Source organism: Pantherophis guttatus, chromosome 1 (genome assembly GCF_059756535.1).
Source record: "Pantherophis guttatus breed Tessera chromosome 1, ASM5975653v1, whole genome shotgun sequence".
Taxonomy (NCBI): Eukaryota; Metazoa; Chordata; class Lepidosauria; order Squamata; family Colubridae; genus Pantherophis; species Pantherophis guttatus.
In genome coordinates, this window is record NC_142063.1 from 157041141 (window position 1) to 157060899 (window position 19759).

The 19759-nt window shown below is 36.2% G+C and overlaps 1 protein-coding gene across 1 annotated transcript in view; it reads right to left on the reverse strand.

Moving 5' to 3' along the window:
* TTN (titin) overlaps positions 1-19759 on the reverse strand; it is a 312529-nt gene that overhangs the window by 111037 nt on the left and 181733 nt on the right. Inside the window, exons 184-207 of the mRNA XM_087882058.1 lie at positions 18339-18416; positions 17798-17893; positions 16308-16388; positions 15446-15541; positions 14895-14981; positions 14476-14523; positions 14269-14349; positions 12964-13017; positions 12278-12673; positions 10752-11027; positions 9789-10064; positions 9528-9667; positions 9090-9216; positions 8683-8946; positions 8297-8563; positions 7883-8146; positions 7641-7780; positions 7379-7505; positions 6959-7225; positions 6587-6853; positions 4786-5052; positions 4434-4573; positions 3484-3610; positions 2229-2371 (exon numbers count right to left, since the gene is read on the reverse strand). Of these exons, the coding sequence (XP_087738184.1) occupies positions 2229-2371; positions 3484-3610; positions 4434-4573; positions 4786-5052; positions 6587-6853; positions 6959-7225; positions 7379-7505; positions 7641-7780; positions 7883-8146; positions 8297-8563; positions 8683-8946; positions 9090-9216; positions 9528-9667; positions 9789-10064; positions 10752-11027; positions 12278-12673; positions 12964-13017; positions 14269-14349; positions 14476-14523; positions 14895-14981; positions 15446-15541; positions 16308-16388; positions 17798-17893; positions 18339-18416 (4109 nt within the window). The remainder of the gene's footprint in view (positions 1-2228; positions 2372-3483; positions 3611-4433; positions 4574-4785; positions 5053-6586; positions 6854-6958; positions 7226-7378; positions 7506-7640; positions 7781-7882; positions 8147-8296; positions 8564-8682; positions 8947-9089; positions 9217-9527; positions 9668-9788; positions 10065-10751; positions 11028-12277; positions 12674-12963; positions 13018-14268; positions 14350-14475; positions 14524-14894; positions 14982-15445; positions 15542-16307; positions 16389-17797; positions 17894-18338; positions 18417-19759) is intronic.

Here is a 19759-nt window from a genome sequence, read left to right on the forward strand (position 1 = left end):
ATAATATATGTACATTGAACTGTTTACTTTCCCCAACACATACTATATATGCATTGATTCTACCTCCTCTATGTTTGCTTCTGTAACAACTTTTTATATTTCATTGCAATTTATTTAGTCATCAGTAGATGGCAGATATAGTAGTGTATAATGCAGACAGTGAGATTCAGCACTGAGAGAGAGAAAAAACTCTCTCCCAAATTACCGTGTTTCCCAAAAATAAGACCCTGTCTTATATTTTTTTGAACCCTGAAATAAGCGCTTGGCCTTATTGCCATGTGCTCAAAAGCCCGATTGGGCTTATTATCACAGGATGACTTATTTTGGGGGAAACAGGGTAGGAAAAAAATGAGAAACAGTGCAGAAGCTCCAATTCAGAGCAGAGCAGACATTGATTTGTATGTAATTTAATCTTATTGATATCTTGTTCTATCCGTATTTCTTCTAGAGCACAAGCAGCTACATTAGTTTTAGGGCTATAATTCGAGAAAAGCTGTCACAGTAGATGATAGCTACTACCACTTTATCTATTCTCCCAAAGAGAAGTAGAGTCAACTCTGATTAAAATTTGAATGAGAGACCATTAAGAGAACCCAGAGCTGTAGATTAGGCCAAAAATTTGAAAAATAAACTATCTCTGAAGAAGGCAAGGCAAGGCAATGGCAATGGCAAACTACACTTGTATTTTTGACAATTAAACAAGATATTCAGGATTGGTGCTTGTTAATCAAGCTCATTTCAAAAGAGAATCTTTTTCCTGGAGAAAAGAAACTGGAATGTTTGAATCCTTCTCCCCAACAGATGCTGTTTGGATTCTCTACAACGGCCATTTGGGATCTATCAGGTCAAATTCAGAAGTTCAGTCACAATGACCATAGAGTGTACAGGATCCACCTTCCACCATTGTTTGTCATCAAAGTGAGATACATGCAAAGCTTGTTTCTGCATAAGTAATGCCTATAGCTGGATTGTGCAAGACTGCACTTAAATACTATATATGTTCTTCTAGTCTCTTAAACTGACACAAGCGGATCATTTAGAAATAAAAAACTAGCAAAGTGATATTAAGAAAAAATCACATCAAATCTTTTGATTGAAAAATAATTAAATGAATCCTTTATGATTGTTGCTGTCATGATAATCTCTGATTTAATTCAATTGCTGCGTGTTATGCCATGACTTCATGGTGTTTTATTGCAATTTACAGTGAGTTTTGTTTTAATCTGTAGAGAACTCTGGCCTTAGCAAAACTGATAAAAGAATAAGTGATCAAATAATTTAAGATATATTTTATTATCTTTAAAATACTTAGGAAATAGTAAACATTGAATTATATAGATAGTTAATGATAGGCATTTAGCCTATCATGTGACTTACAATTTGTGACTTACAATTTGAAGAACCTGAAAATATTATGCTAAATTCTCAAGCTTAACTAGCCATCAAGCCTTCGTTTTAACAAGCAAATTTATATTTTCCTTTGAGGGAAATATAATCTCTATGTAAGCCTGTTATTAATAAATACTTCAGTTGCCTAAATGAATGAACTAATAAATCAAGTATGAAACAAACATTTCATTTAATAGAATTTAGGCAGGCCATTTCTTATAATATAGAGACTGATGCTTAAATAGTCAGGGAGCCACATTCCAAGCAATTCACATTTCAGTGGTGCTAACACACACTTAACAATGAGTTAAAAATAGAAAGTGGGAAAGGCTCAGCAAGGATCTCTTTCTAGAGTGATATCTTTAGGGAAGTGTGGCTGAAATGCCTGAAATAGGAATTTCCCAATCTCTTTCATCCCTTCCAAGAAAAATGAATGTTAGGTCTGGATTCAGAAAGCATGAATGATAAGGAAAAACTGATAAAAAAAGTGCAGAATATTTATTGCTCCTCAACATCAGTGGTGAAAACATTTATCCAGATTCAGTGACATCAGACATCTTCCTATACATTAATGTTTTTAGAATTGTTTTTCAATTAATAGTTCAGAATAACCCCCTGCAAGGCAATCCAATACACATCTAGCCAGAAGAAATCTCCACTGTGTTAATTGGGAATGAGTACTCAGCTAAGTGTTATCAGATTGTAGCTTCAGCTAGGACTTGGAAGCTCGCTAGTTGGGGTGAAAAGATGAACAAGAAAGACAAGGAAGGAGGTTAGAAAGTGGGAAAACAATGGGAAATGTCAGGAAGACAGGTTGAAGGAAAGATCAGGTACCGTACCTTGTCACTGGGTTCCAATTTCTCCCCCTTCAGGAACCATTCCACTATGATTCCTTCATAGGAGAGTTCACACTCAAATGTTGCCGTTTCACCAGCCGTCACAGTAACATCTTTAAGTGGTCTCACCAGGCCAATGATACGTGCTTGAAGAAAAGAAGAAATCATCTTCAAATTGATCACTTTCACCCTTTATTTAACTTCCATAGAGACTTTTCCCAAGACAGAGAGGGAATATAATCAATCCAAACTGATTAAATTGACTAAATCAAGGGAAGGGGCTGATCTCTGGAGATTCTTTACTCACAGAGCTGGTGGCTTTTCAAGGAACAGATCAGTTAGAAAGTTACTTTGCATCTATGCCCTTGCCAAGCCCTACATGCCTCTTGCTAAGATAAGGAGCGAGCCATCCAAAATAGAAACACTTTTCTATTGGCTACAGAAAGAAGTGGTTTCCAACTCTACAGGGTTATCCTGTTAATCAATCATCTAGCAATTTCTAGATTGTTATGTTGTGTTGTCTCTCCAATCTTAAAACCCAAATTCAGACTCGGAGAAGATAGCTATTAGCAAATAATTCATTTATGTCCATTTATACTACATAGCAACTGATTGGAGAAGCCCTAATTAACCCAATTAATGGTTAGGTTATAAGCTGATATAAAACAAAAAATCAAACTGAATTAGAAATATTATAATGAATGAAGTAACTGAATATAGGTAGTCCTCGACTTAGAACCCCAACCACACCCAAAATTTCTGTTGCTTAGTTGTTGTTAAGTGAATTTTGCTTCATTTTACAACCTTTCATGCCACAGTTGTTAAGGAAATCACTGCAGTTGATAACTAACTAACATGGCGGTTAAGTGAATCTGGCTTCCTCATTGACTTTGCTTGTCAGAAGGTCACAAAAGGTGATTACATGACCCCAGGATGCCGTAACATGCCAGTTGCCAAGTGTCCGAATTTGATCATGTGGCTAATTGTGTGAAAAATGGTCATAACTCACTTTTTTCAGTGCCATTGTAATTTTGAACTGTCACTAAATGAATGGTTCTAAGTCAAGGACTACCTGTACTGCTATAATAGTGATAAGATGCTGGACTACCTCAATATGCCACAATATCTGAATCATGACTGAAGACCCCGCCTCTCCACTCTTATCTGATTGATTCCCATTCATAGGATTAACAAAATACATGGGATAAATTAAAAACCAATATATTTCCTTTTTGAAATAATTTTGTAACGGCCTTACGTTTCACTCGAAGATGAGCACTTGATTTGACATTGGCTGCTTGGAAGTCTACACCACCAGCCTGGTTCAAGCGTACATTGTAGAGTACAACACAGTGCCTTTTGCCTTCTTCCTTAATCTCACAGTCCTTCCAAAGAAAATGTGAAATTTATGACTTATTTTAATAATGGCAGTTCCCAAAGTATCTTTTTTTTTTATTAAGGGCTCACTTGCATTCTTTTTTTCAACATCTTTATTTAAAATCACAGATGGAAATTGTTTCTCCTTGCTGAGGATCAAAAGTATGTAGACCTACAATATTTTAATCCCACTGCATATTGTAAAATGTTATATGAATTAAAAAAAAAGAAATACATCAAATATTTTCCTGTCTTCTCCTGCCCTTACAAGAGAGAGAGAGAGTCAGAGAGAGACACACATACAGAGACAGACAGACAGACTGTCAGACAGACACACACACACAGAGAGAGAGAGAGACACACACACACACGCAGAGAGAGACAGAGACACACAGAGAGAGTGAGAGAGACAGAGACACATACACACACACACACACACAGAGAGAGAGACAGAGAGAGATAAAGACAGACAGACAGACAGACACACACACACACACACACACACACACACACACAGAGAGAGAGAGAGAGAGAGAGACAGAGACAGAGACAGAGACAGAGACAGAGACAGAGACAGAGACAGAGACAGAGACAGAGAGTCAGAGAGACAGAGAAAAAGATAGAGACCCTTTCTAGATAGTCATAATCCTACTAAAGTGGGTTTCCATGAAGGGAACATCAAGCAGAGGTTAACCATTTTTCTGCCCATAAACTGTAGAACACATGTTGAATTTTATTCAATATTTAGCCAACAGTTATGTACTACACCAAGAATCATGATTACTCATCAGTGTGGACTACTATATCAGATCAAAGAGAAGCATTGCTTACAGCTGACTGAGTCAAAGATTCTCCTTTCAGTTTCCAGTTTGCATGAATATCTTCCTCGGAGATTTCAGTTTCAAAACGAGCTGTCTCTGTCTCAAATATTTCCACGCTATATAGAGGACGCACAATAGATATATCACGGTCTGAAAGAAAAGAAGAGAAGAAAAAAAGACACCCAATACCGTCAGTATTATAAGTATGATATATATATATATGATAAAGTGGCTGTATTTTACAGTTGAAGGATTGAAAAAGCAGCTGTTGGTTGAAGTTCCATATCCTATTTTTTCAATTGCAGGATTTTTAAGGCATTTAATAATAGATTATAATACACCACAGTATTAAAAGGACTTACCTTCTATGTTGAGTTTGGCAGATGTCTGGTCGGTACCACAGTCACAGGTGTATTGCCCAATATCTTTTTTCAGTGCCTTCTTGAGGATAAGCATTCTCTTTTTCCCATCAGCTTTAATAATCACATTCTTAGAGGGAGTTATTTCTTGTCCATCTTTAAACCATTTTACTGGAGCATTTGCTTTGCTAATTTCGCACTGTAAAGTGACCTCATCTTTTTCCACCGCAGTGTAATCTTGAAGCTTCCCAGTAAAGTAAGGATCACCCTCTGCAAGTTGAAGTAAATATATCATGTTATCAATATTATTAATATGTTCAAAAGCCACAGATGCAGCTTACCAATGGGAGTTTAAATGTTTTCCTTGCTTTATGGGTTCTTGCATCTTTAATGGAAGTGTTTTAAATAGCGATAGCACTTAGACTTATATACCGCTTCACAGTGCTTTACAGCCCTCTCTAAGAGGTTTACAGAGTCAGAATATTGCCTCCAACAATCTGGGTCCTCATTTTACCCACCTCGGAAGGATGGAAGGCTGAGTCAACCTTGAGCCTGGTGAGATTTGAATTGCCAAATTGCAAGCAGCCGGCAGGCAGCAGAAGTTGCCTGCAATACTGCATTCTAACCACTGTGCCACCACGGCTCTTATGTTGCATGCTTTAAAGGTGTGGGTTTTTTTGTTTCTTTTTCCAATATATTGACTAAACTTTCCAAACCTAGAACGAACAGCAATAACTAATTCCCAATTATTCTGGAAAAGAAATGGCTGGTTTTTTTTTTTTTAGGAAATAAAATGTAGAAATATATATCAAGATGCTCTACAGCTATTTTTATGTTTAATTTAAAAATCTATATTCTTCATCTTCATAGTACTTAATTAAGTACTAGTAACTTAGTAACAAACTAAGTAACAAACTAAGGTGGCACAAGAGCCAAACGTTCATAAAAACACAACATGCTGACATCAGTGAAGACTCTGACAAACAAAACGTCAGAACAAAATAAAAAAGCAGAGTTAAGCAGAAACATAAAAACTATTTTGCTCAGTAAACGTTAGTTTCCTAGTCTCATGCCTAAAGTTTATTTTCTTACTCTTGTGTCTAATGGACAGTAATAAAAAGGAGAATTAAAAAAAATGATTTCAGCAAGTAAGAACATCAGAAGGTACCTTATCCAAACAAGTTCCTCAGTATGCTGCACAATGAGCAAGACAGTCTTTAATATTTAAACAGGAATGGTCTTTGAGATTTGGTGTATTGTATACAGAGTTGAAAAGAGAGCTTGTCTATGGAGTTTAGAAGTCACTTCTATTCTTCTAACAAAGACATGGCAATAAAGACACTGAACAGTCAAACAGACTATCTCCTGTAGGTTTAATTAGCTAATGAAGTTGTCTTATAAAATGTCATAATGACAGTTTACATATTAGCAGGTACAAATTAGAATACAACTACTCAGCAAAATAACAAAACAAAGAAATAAAATATTAAAAAATAAGCAACACACCAGAGCCAAATAACAGAGTGCAACAATTAGGGGTACTAAATCTATAAAAACGTTCTGAAAGAGGAAACACTTTGACGACAAAAAGACAACAGAGAGGGAAAGACATAGACATCTCTCTTGAAAGGGGGCTCCCCACCCAAATGTAGCCTCTTCAAAGTCTGGAGCAAGACTTTCTGAGAAGATCTAAAGCTGCTTCATGCAAATAGGCAGTCTGCCTAGGGCTAAGCTTATATATATATATGGAAGAAATTATCTCTAAAAAGATCCATTAGGCAAACCAAAGTCAGGTGACACGTACCAAGAACTGTAAGTTTAGCTTCACTTGATTTGTCCATAGCTTCCACTCTGATCTGAGATGTGTCATCAATAGTTAGATCTTTAAATGTGAGCGTGTGAAATTTGCCATCATCTTTCATCGAAACAACCTTGGATGTATGGAGTCGTTGGTCATTTTTATACCAGATGACAGGAATGTTGTCGTGAGAAAGCTCAACCGTGAATTCTGCACTCTCACGCTCCTTTGCTGTTACGTCTTTGAGCGGGGTAATGAATTTAAGACGAATGCCTAAACCATAAAAGTACCTCATTAAGTTAGATTCCAGGTGCATGAAGCTATTTAAATATTTTAAAAAACCAAAGAGAAATTGCAGAATCGTTGTGAGAAACAAACCTTCAATGATCAGTTTAGCACTTGTTTGCTTGTCTTCGGCCTCAAACATGTATTTTGCTTCATCTTCAAAAGCTACACTCTTAATAATAAGAGCATGCCTTGTTCCTTCAGATTTGATTTCAAACTTCTCATCTCCTGGGATTTCCTGGGTTCCTTTCAACCATCGGAAAGTCTTTGGTTCCCTAGAGACCTCACATTCAAACTTAGCTTCATCCTTTTCAAAGACTTTGACGTCGCTGAGAGGAGTTATAATGAGGAGAGGCCGCTCTGAAATTAAATCAGGTAATGAAGAGTGTTAGGAATATATTTTTTAATATCGGTTATGCAGGTTATGGGTTTAATAAACAACAATAACATTGACGAAGAGTGATAAGAAAGATTTGCAAGATGGTCTTAAAGTTGATGCCTTGCGGAGCCTACCTTTCACTTTTAGATTGGCAGCACTTTTAGCATTGGCAGCCTGGAAAGACACCTCTCCTGTCATATCCAACTTGCAGTTGTGAAGAATGAGGATGTGTTTTTTGCCATCTTGAATCATTTCACAATCCTGATTGTTATTGGGGGGAAAAGAAAAGAAATGTTGTCCTGATACCTAATTCTCTTTAATTTTTTAAAAAAGAATTCTTTTTAGATAAAAATGTTATGCTATGGTTTGTTCTTGCTGCTGTTGAAAAAGACTTACAGGTGAAGCTGTTAAAGTTTCTCCCTTTAACTTCCAAACTGCAGGAACATCAGGCTCGGAGATTTCAATCTCAAATTGTGCTGTTTCGCCAATGAACACCTCCACGCCATATAAAGGACGTTCTATGTTTATCATTCGAGCTGCAATATACACATACACAAAGTATCTTAAGATTCCCTGCTCGGATCAGTGAATGTAAAAGGTTCAAAAGAAGATCTACGTATAGGAGGACAATCACTTACGCTCAACCTTGAGTTCACAATTGGTCTTGTCAGTTCTACAATTACACTCGTAATTTCCTTTATCAGCATCTAACACCTTCTTAATTTTCAATATGCGACGCTTGCCGTCGGTCTTTATGGAGATTCTCTTGGAAGCTACCAATTCCTCACCATCTTTATACCACTTGACTGGCACATCTTTACTAAGTTCACATTCCAAAATGACATCGTCTTTCTCAATAGCGGTATAGTCTTGCAATTTCACCGTGAAATATGGATCCGCCTCTATAAGATATGGGTTGGGTATGAAGTAGTCATTTGTTTGAAGAAGTTAGTTGTTAACAGTGAATACATAAAATCATAAACAATTAAATACATAAAGATTAAAATACACAGAGATTGTACCTGACCACATGAGACAACATAGAATATTACCTAAGACTTTTAGATGTGCTTGAGTGTGCAAATTCTTTACTACAGCTTTGATTTCAGAGATATCATCCAGTGTCACTTCACTTATTTCCAGTTTGTGATTCTTCCCTTCTGCAGAGATATGAACTGTTCTACTGTTATGAAGTTTTTTATCATTTTTATACCAGGTTACAGGCATATTTTCATGAGAAAGTTCAAAATCAAAGTAAGCGGTCTCTCCTTCCTTCACTGTCTGATCTTTGAGGGGAGTGATGAATTTCAGCCTAATACCTGAAAAGGAGCAAATGGTAATGAAAGTAAATGTTATATGGTCATATCCAGCAGTAGCTTTAAATGACTGATCCTTCTTTTAGGGTTTACTCCTGAATTTTTCAAAGTAATCAACTTGCCTTCTACAAACAGTCTTGCCGTAGTCTTCTTCCCTTCAACTTCAGCAGTGTACTGTCCTTCATCATCAAACTGAGAATCATTGATAACTAGAATATGCTTCTTTCCATCTACAATTATGTCAAATTTGTCACCAATTTTGATGATGTCAGTGCCTTTGGACCATATGACATTGGCTTCTCTGGTTAGCACGCATTCAAACCTTGCTTGCCGTTTCTCTGGCACGGTCACATCTTTCAGAGGTACAGCAAAGTCCAGCTCAATCTCTGTGAATCAAAAAAAAAAAAATCCATCAATATACAACGTGAGATTTATTTATTTATTAAATTTATTTGCCACCCATCTCGCCACAAGGTGACTCTTACCAATACTCGAATTAACGCATCAAGTATTTTAATAAAAACCTTACCTTTTACTGTTAGGATGGCTGCAGTAACTGCATTCAAAGCCTGATACAGAACTTCCCCAGCCTGATCTAATTTGACTTTATGTAGGGTTAAGAAGCGTTTTCCTCCTTCAGCTTTGATGTCACAAGTCTGAAAGAATTTAAATATTTATGGATAAGGATACTGATGGTTTTTTTTTAAAAAAAAATACACTTATAATATCCTTGTGATAACAAAACCCATTACAGAATTATATGGCCTTGGACCGAGGTGTATTTATTTATTATTATTTTCTATCCATAGATTTACCTTTCCATGTCTTGAGCTACTATTAGTTACTATTAACTGTAAACCTTAGCACATACACTTCTTCCTGTATTACACTATGCAGCACAATGTAGATCACCAACTACATACAGTAATTGTAACAAATTAATGAATCCTTAAGTACGTATCCTTACAGGGGATGGTCGGAGGATTTCTCCCTTCAGCTTCCATTCCCCAGGGATGTCTTCTTCGGAAATCTCTGTATCAAAATTTGCCGTTTCTTTCTCATAAACAGTAACATCTTCAAGGGGTTTTAGCAGTTGAACTTCACGTTCTGTAACACATAATGCAATTAGTAAAACCTCTTCACAGTCTTGAGAGCTTCAATCTTTATTCTTAACGTGTAGGATAGAATCACTGGCAAACATGCTGCACTAATACAGTTTTACACTTACCACCTAAGGTCAGTTTTGCTGGATATCTGCGACCTTCAACTTCGACTGCATATTCTCCGACATCATCTGGTGAGCAGTTCTTAATTTTGAGATAGAGATGAGAGCCATCTTTTATAATTTCAGTTTTGTCATTGGGTTCAAGAGGAACTTCTTCGTCGCCTTTGTACCATTTAATATTTGGCGTATCTTTAACAACGTCACAAGAAAATGTCGCAGTGCCTTTTGGCTTCACATGTTGATCTCGGATGGGCTTCACCAGCCAGTCCTTTATCATTTCTGCACAAGAGTACACATAATAAATGTTTTTCTCTTTTAGTATTTATTGGTATTTTAAAAATTATTTCAATTTTATCTCCTAGGTAACTGTTCACTAAACACAAAGATTAATGATAGCAATCTGTCTTCTGCTTTTCAGCTTTTCTTAAGCATTTCAAAAGATTTTCTTTTCTCTCTTGTTTTTCCTCACACTTTCACCTGCTCCCTCTGGGGCTTCTTGTTATGCAATGTAGCTGTACGTATATCAAAAGGGGGAAGGAGTGCTACTGTGTTTAACAGAACTTATTCAAGGACTTTAATAATTAGGTTGCAGTCCTCTTTGAACTTAACGGAGCTGCTTCTGATTAGAAATACAAACTATGGCATTGTTAGTTTCTTCTTTTCATCTGTCTAGTTGCCTATAACTGGGCATTGTGCAAAGTAATTATTTAATATCAGATTCATTTGATAGATCTATCAGAGATCTGTGTCCCTGAAGGCTTATTGGGTCTACTTCTAATTTTGGTGCTTCTCAAGTGAATATTATTCTGTATTGATCCCAGTGCAATTTCTCACGCTTAAGAGGGGAAAAAAATCTCAGGTTAGAAAAACAAGCTATGCTTCTTTATCTCCTCTTACTTACTTGACATTTCTCTTTCTTAAGAAAAACATCCAGTGTTTATTATTAATAAATAAACTTTAACTTACCAACAACTTTTACAGTTGTTTTACAAGAGAGATCAGTATCTGCAACAGTTACAGTGTACTGTCCACCATCGTTGTCATCAGCATCCATGATTGTAACCGCTCGTTGGAGGCCAATGATACCTAGAGCAAATTTCCCAGGTTTGTCTGTGACAATTTTCCCATCTTTCCTCCATACTACATCTCTCTCTTTGTTCAGTTCACATGATAAATAAAAGGGTTGCCCTTTGACAACAGTAATTTCCTCCTCCAGGGTCTTCACAAAGCGCACTGGCAGTTCTGGTGAAGAAGAAAAAGCAGGTTATTTGCATATATTCTTATTTACATAATGTACAAAACAGACATTTAATCAGATGTGTTTGTTTTCAGAACTCCTCACATGGTTTTGAGTATGCCTCTGTAGAGATCACATTAATTTCCATGGAGATATTTTATTTACTTGTACAACTTGTACAGCTATATTGTCAAGGCCGAATATGTACTTACATCAAACTATCTAAAATGAATAGCTGGGTTGCCCCATATATGTGCAGTGAAGTTAACCTGAAGATATAGAACTGATGTACTCAGGGCCGGATTTAGATGAAAAGAGGCCCTAGGCTATTCCACTTATGAGGCCCTTTCACCTATAGTGAAAGTGTAATTTTAATTTTGCTAACAATTTGATCTTGAGGCCCTAGGCTGAAGCCTAGTTAACCTATAGGAAAATCCGGCCCTGGATGTACTCATATTCTCCTCTTTCCTATGCAACTTTTCCTGTTACAAATAGTCCTCAATTTATAACCACAATTGGGCCCCAAAATTTCTGTTGTAAGACAGATGTTAAGTGAGTTTTGTCCCATTTTATGACCTTTCTTATTACAGTAGTTAAGTGAATCACTGCGATTGTTAAGTTAGTAACACAGTTGTTATTAAGTGAATCTGGCTTCCTCATTGACTTTGTTTGTCAAAAGGTTATAAAAGAGGATCACATAAATACATGCCACTTGCTTAGCTCTCTGAATTTTGATCATGTGACCATGGGGATGCTGCAACGGTTGTAAGTGTGAAAAATGGTTCTAAACCACCTTTTTCAATGCCGTTGTAACTTTGAACGTTCACTAAAGGAATGGTTGTAAGTCAAGGACTACCAGTATTTGAATTATTAATTATTGTTTAACAGGAATAGAAGCAGAAACAACATGTTACTTTATGGGTCCAATAAGATGTTTCATATTTACCTCACAGTAACATTTGCGTATCCTTTCAGAGACCCACTTATCACTTATGCAAGAAGATTTCTCTTGCTTTGCTTTCACATTAGGGAATCCTGCAGGTCAAAGCTGTGCTTATTCCCTACCTTAGCACTTTTATAAGGGTATTTAAGCCACCACCTTTACTTAATTTTAAACGTTAATGATTACAATATTGGTGGTTTTAATTTTCATTATATGTTAATTTCCATTTCTGCACTTTATCCGATATTGTCAGCTGTCTTGAAAATTCAACAAATGAAAGGGTAGGATATATAAGATGGCACCAAGAACTACCTTCAACAACGAGTTTAGCTATTGATGTCTTTTCTTTGTTTCCCAGCTTTAGGACACAAGTGTACTCCCCAGCATCTGAAAGCTGAACGTCAATAATATGGAGCTTGCGGTCTTTGCCATCAGACAGGAACCTGTGCTTGGGGCTTTCCCGGATGTTGAAGCCATCCTTCATCCAAGAAGTGACAGCAGTAGATGGAGAGATGAGGCATTCAAAGATGGCCGAAGAGCCAATAGACTCTGCTTCTGTCAGCACAATATCTTTAATCTCTGTCACAAACTTGAGTGGAACAGCTTTCAGTTGGTATGTGAAGGGAGGCTCTTCAGGTGGCTTCTCTCCGCCACTACCTGGCTTTAATTTCCTCCTTTCTGCATCCAGGGGTGAAGGTGTCTTTTTGGCTGCAAATCAGAGAAGTAAAAAAACGCCATAGAATTTACAATCTATTGTCATGAATTCTGTTCTTGGGTATATATGCAGCTGGAGCTAGCTACTCAGTTATCAGATCTGATAAAGTTCAGCAGGATTGCAGGTAGAAATAACACAGAGAAGAAAACCTTTGCATTTTTAATTGGTTAGAAAAGAGAAAAGGGTCATTTAAATTATGTTCAACAATGGAATACTGAAATCTAGACTCAAGATTTATTTTTAAACATGCCAGAAAAAGATTTGAATTTTATCTCTTTCTTACCTTTAATAGGACTTCTACCCTTGGCAAATTCCTCCTTTGGTGTAATTTTGGGCTCTGGAATAAAATACCAAGAGTAGGATTACAAATGAAGTAATGTTTAAAATATATCCTTTAAAAAAAAAAAATCAGTATTATTTTATTTAAATCAATACCATTATGATTATTCTGTGTGTGTCTTTATAAACTGATCTTATTTTTATGATTTGTTTCAAATAAAATGAACTATTTGGAAGTTTCTGATAATGAAAAAATATTTGGACATATAGACACACATTTTTCTGGGTCCCATGGAATATTGAAAGCAGGCAGTGAAAGGACTATGTTGTTTATTGTTTACTTGTTAAAAAAAGCTTATCATGTGATGCTATTCAATTATGCATGAAAGGAAAAAAATAAAAATGAATGCTATTTGACATTAATTTAGGCCCAAGTACATTTCTCTGGGAATAAATGTATGTATGTATGTATGTATGTATGTATGTATGTATGTATGTATGTATATGGTATATAATATCTATATGAACACATACACACACACACACACACACACACACACACACACACACACACACACACGAGTTCTCCAATGTTTCCGGATTTCCGGACCGGTGGAAGGTGGAGAGTGGCCAGCAAGTGCGCTTGCACAGGTCCATTTGTATGAGCGGCATGTACATGTCCCTTCCTCTCAGTTACATGGAGCGAGCGCATGCTCACCCGCTGCTCATGCAAGTGAGGATTTGCGTGCACATGCACTCACCGGCCATTCTGTAGCCTGGTTGCAAATCTCTCATGGCCCATAGTGGGCTCTGGCCCACAGGTTGTGGGGACACCCCCCGCACTGGATATTTCTGTTCAAACATTGTTGCGCTCCATACATGTATACAGATCTGGGATATCAATGCTTTTTGTCCTGCTATAATATGTACACTTCACAAAATATGCCTACAAGAAAGTTCTTCAGAAAAAAAGTGGCAACGGAAGGTTGCCATATTTTCTAAACTTGCCTGTATAATGGTTTTTACCCTCCTCCTTCTAGAGGAGAATATAGCCTAGCAGCTCACTATTCACAAGTACACTTTGTCCTAATTCCTCCACATATAATTTATAGCTACTGGGTTATTATTGCTGTTCTGAGCCACCCAGAGATGGGCGGCCATAAAGATCATTAAAACAAATAAATAAAACCATTAAAGCAATAAAATAAAATGAAACATATGCAGAATAATTGGTGTCATTATATGCAAGTAACATTGTATAGAACAGTAATGCAAATGAATGAAGTTATTAGAGAGCCAGAATTCATACCAGCTTTCTTTCCAACCACTGGAACCGTCACAGGAGCAACTTCAGGTGCTACTTCTACAGCTGGCTTAGGAGATTTCAGAGCTGTGGAAAGAATTAAATGGCATTTTGAAAATGAAAGTTTCAAATCTCAGTTTATGTTATAGTACATTATAGTAACACTTTGATTACTACAGTAAATTGGCTAACAGTTTATTTAAAATGGCTTACCTAGAGCAGGCTTTGGTTCAGGAATCGTTGCCGGTTTAGGTTCTGGAACTTTGAAAAAAAAAATAACAGGTTGATTAATGAACCATCATGGAGACAGAATATTGAAAATCAGCTAGAATGCAAAGGTCAAAGAGACAGACACAACAACAGAAGACCATAACTTCCATTTCACTGTCATAATCTTCACCCCTGCACACATAACTGGTTTGAGCCATGCAGAGTCAAATAAAAGCAGGAGGAGAAGAAGAAAAGAAGAAGAAATACTTGGATATGGCAGAATGAGATAGTAGTTAGAGCAGCATAAAGATTGTAGCATTTATGGTTGCTTGAAATGAAAGATTCCTTTATCTTGCATATCAAGATCAGCTTCAAATTTAGTTTATAGCAGCAAAGAAAAGAGTAATGCCATTTATGTATACCTTTGGCTGGTTCAGGCACTGGTTTTTCTATTTCTTCTTTTTTCTTGATTGGTGGAATCTCAATTTTCTTCTTTTCAATCGCTGGGACTTTAAAAAAAAGTTTTATTTGGAAGCTGAATGTAAACATTTGGACTCCCAATATATTATTTGTCATGAAAAACATAGAGGTAGGTGGAATTATTTTTAATGAAAAAGTTTGCCAATGTTACTAAGTATGCCAAAGATGACAAAAAGATAAAAAAAAAAGACAAGACAAAATAAGAGTTCACAGAATATAAATCAGTCATGGCCTTTTTATTGGATTTCTTTCAAGACTAGGAAAGAATAAATGTATAGAAGGATGAGAAAAGATAAACATTACATATTATGTCCAAAACCTTTGGGAAATGTTTGAATTTAGTATCTTTTTAGTTTTTATACTGCTTAGACATTAAGAATTGAAAATGGGGTTCCTGTATTGTGGTTTATGTGCTGAAAATATTCATGAAACTGGGGTCTTAAACTGAGTTCGTTAATGGATAATTTCATAGCTATCTTCTTTTTATTTGTACCTTCAGGCTTCTTAATTTTTTCAACAGGCTTCGGTTCAACTTTAGGTTTCTCTGGTTTAGGTTCTTCCTCCTCAGGCTTCTTAACAGCTTTTGTGACTTTAAAAAAGAAAGCATTTTCTTTCAAAAACATTTGGATGAATTGCAAAACAATTTTTCTTGTAATAAAACCTCACTCTATTTAAAATATATAGACAAATAGAAGAAATATAAAGGGTCCAATAATGAAACCACATATTGAATTCTTTAATTCAAGTTACCCAATTGGCAGTTGGACGATGATGACCAAGTTTATAAACTGATTATCAAATTAAATTTGATAATCGCTGATTTATCGCCGATTCACATGAAGGAATTTCTTTGGTGGGAGGATGAAATCAAATGCATTTTTAATTAAAAACTTAAAAATTATTCTAGGAACAAGAATGATAGTAGGTCATTTTATGCTGTAAATACTATGGTGATCAAAAGTTCTGAAAATCTGGAATTATGTTTAGCAGATAGAATCCTGATGGCACAGTGATTAAAAGGCAGCATTGCAGGCAAATTCTGCCCACATCCTAGAGTTTGATTTGGGGGGGGGGCTCAAGGTTGACTCAACCTTCCATCCTTTCAAGGTCAGTAAAATGTGGACCCAGGTTGTTGAGGACAATATGCTGACATTGTAAACCACCCAGAGAGTGCTGTAAAGCACAATGGGACAGTATATACAGCAAGTCTAAGTGCTACTGGTATCTAGATAGTAAGAAACATGAGAAGGTTTCATTTGAACCAGCAGATGAGTTATCTGCTTGACACTAGTCTCTAAGAGCTCCTCAAAAAATATGTACCTATTTTTTTTAGTAATAAAGACCAATAACTATACCTCTTTTCAGAACCACTTCTTCTTTAGGTGTAGGAGCAGGGGGCTCACGAAGCGGTGGTTTCCGTGGTTTCAGTCCAGGTGCTTGAAATGATATCAAATTCAGAATAAGCAATAGTGATAATTGTCTATACCTTACATCAGTATCTGATGCATTATAAGAAAGAAATACTAAAGTGTAAGAGATTAATGTGTATGTTGCTTCTGAGAAATCTTTTAGGAAAAAAGTGACTTTCATTTGAACCAACGCCAAATATAGAAAAGCTACAAAATTTCTATAAATCTTCTGTTTCTAAATACTTTTCTCAAGAGATTTATTATTAAAAAATCAACAACAATATTCGTAACAGAAGATAATTTTTGCATTTTTATGAAGGTTTTTTATGTACGTGTACAAGCATTACTGTCATAAGTGACAGAAGATCCAGTCAGAAATGAAAACATGCTGAGATGAAATCTAAGTGAAATGAAGATACCACATAAAGACATACATGGGAAGAAGAACTTGACAGCAAAGTAGAAGAATATCAAGAAAGAAAGAAAAAGCATGCATTATCTCACAGCACTGCATGGGAAAGGGAAGAACCTTTCTGGGTATGTATAGCCTGAAATGCTTAGATTGGTATATCATGCAATTTATTATTTCCTCTGTATGTCTATCAGTGAAGACAACCGTTTCTGCTGAAATCTCAATAGTTTTTGTATATTGAGCATTTTTTTTATTTACCAAGCTACGGTATATAATTTAGTTTGCCCTAAGAATCTCTGTAGTAAAAATATATGTAAAAGAAAGAAAATTCTTGAGAAAGAAAGCTAAGTTTTCAGTCAGAATATTAAGTAAAATGCAAGATGAATATATATTATTTCTTTTGTTACTCTATTGTTCACTTTCATATACAGGAAATAATCATATTTGTTTTTTAAAATCATAACTTCCACTTTGGCCTCTAGTACGTACATGCTTCTAAATAAATAAAATGTATTGCGAAAAGTATAAACATTCTTAGACCTATTCAGCTGGCTTTGGACATTGTAATACTTCCAAATTTTGAATTTCAATGGTAGATTGTTGAAAATAGGGACATGTAGCTTTCTAATTTGCTATACTACTAAAAAAAGTCCTACAAGTGGGAAGATGTAAATCTTGGAACAACAGTTAAAAAATTAATGGACTTGAATGCATAAACTCAGCGAATAAGTTAAATATTAAGTCATCTTAGTAAACCAATCGTTACCAAATAGCAGTGTTAGAATAAAAACTATGTCGAAAACATTCAGTTAATAATGTATTAACGTATTAATGGTGTGATTCTATACTTTTTTTACAGAGAAATTAGTGAGCGTAATAAGGTTTATTCAAAGCAGATTGGATATAGTATGGCAGGCCAAAGGTCTCATACTCTCAGAAAAGGTTATTGTGCATCAAATATGTATTAGTTATAATAATTGAGTCTAAATAAGATTAAAAAATTGCTTGATATTGTTGCTTATACCTTTAAGCTGAACCTTTTCCTCCTTAACTTCCTCTTTTGGTGGGATAGGAACACGGGGTTTGGGTTTTAGGGGTATCTTCTTTTCTGGCTCTGGTTCTTTAAATGATACGTAGTAGATTTTAGAGCAGGCATAATTATGCTGTTCACGTCAGGTGAAAACTTCTAATGTATCACAGAAAACCCATCTACTGATACCATTAGTAAAGTTTCAACATAGCAACTGCATATGCTATGCTATGCTATGCTATGCTATAAACTAATTCAGATTAAAATACCTGATATGATGAATACCATAGCATCAATTCCAAAACAGTAGTAGCAGAATCTGAAGAGTATCTCTCTAAATCCTATGAGTAATTGCTTTCATAGCCAAAAAATAATGTGCCACAGAAATTAAGATGATTAGACAGATACAAACAATAGTATATACGCACAAACATAAAAATAACATATATATCACCAAATGAACATATATAATTCCTATGAGATGAAAATGAACATGCAGATGAAAGAGGTATTACTCATTCTGCGAGTTATATACCTTCCGTTGGAATTATGTCTTCTTTTTCTGGAATAGGAACAGGTTCTTCAGCTTCAAATTCCTCAATAACTTCCGCCTCTTTAAAGAATATCGATAACTAACGTAAGATCTTCATTTCAAAGACTGAATGGCAAAAAGAACTGAAACACGACATTGCTTGGGCTTCAACCCATTCACTCACAGAGACACACCACAGCAATGATACATTGATAAGGAGCCCTGGTGGCGCAATAGTTAAAGTGCAGTATTGCAGGCAAGCTCTGCCCACAACCTGGAGTTTGATCCTGACAGGGCTTATGGTTGACTCAGCCTTCCATCCTACTGAGGTCAGTAAAATGAGGACCCAGATTGTTGGAGCCAATATGCTGACATTGTAAACTTCCCAGAGAATGCTGTAAAGCACTATGGGGGCGGTATACAAGCCTAAATACTATTGCTGTACACTGAAGATTTCCTTCTATGTAAACTGATGGCAGTACATAGGTGACCTTGGCTAATCTTGAAAAACTAAACATGGTTGGAACCTCCTTAGTAGTTGGGTAACAGACTACCGAGAAATCCTAGGGTAGTAGGCTAGTTTGGACAGTGAACAGAATATCCTGAAAGAAGATAATAATAAACCAGGCCTGTTGTTTAAAAAAAAAACAAAACTTCATGGATGTACACAGTGGTGGAATTCAATTTTTTTTTTACTACCGGTTCTGTGAGCATGGCTTGGTGGTGTGGCAGGGGAAGGATACTGCAAAATCCCCATTCCCTCCCCACTCCTGGGGGAAGGATATTGCAAAATCTCCATTCCCACCCCACTCTGGGGCCAGCCAGAGGTGGTATTTGCCGGTTCTCTGAACAACTCAAAATTTCCTCTACCGGTTCTCCAAAACCTGCTGAATTTCACCCCTGGATGTACAAAATTACCAGCTGGTGCTGAGCTCAGCTTGAAGGAAACTTTACTTATGATAGTGTGTTGGCAGGAAATCCACTTGGACTCCAGACCTACAGTATATAACTTGCCTCTGCATATATAGTTGGTTAAATTGTGTATACAATTTAATTGGACTTAAAATGCTTAGCCTTTTCTGCATTATAAAATAAGTTTTGAAACATGGTGTTTAATGGTTGCAAGCAATATAAAAATTCATCCTTTAGTGACAGGACATGGTTTCGGGAGCATGCAGATCACACCTATCTGCAACTCTTTAAACCAACATGGCTTGTCTTCAGATAGCCTTACCATCCTGGAGAAATAGGCAGTTGTTTTAAGGAGTGGTAGACAGGTTTCCATGAATGGCCCTTTGTGCTCTGAAGCACCTTTTTGGCCTTGAATCAGAAGTGCTGTGCAACCTTTCTCTGTCTCTCTGGCTAGGACTGTTTTATAAAGAAAGCACAAGTACACCACCACCTGCACCACATACAAACATACA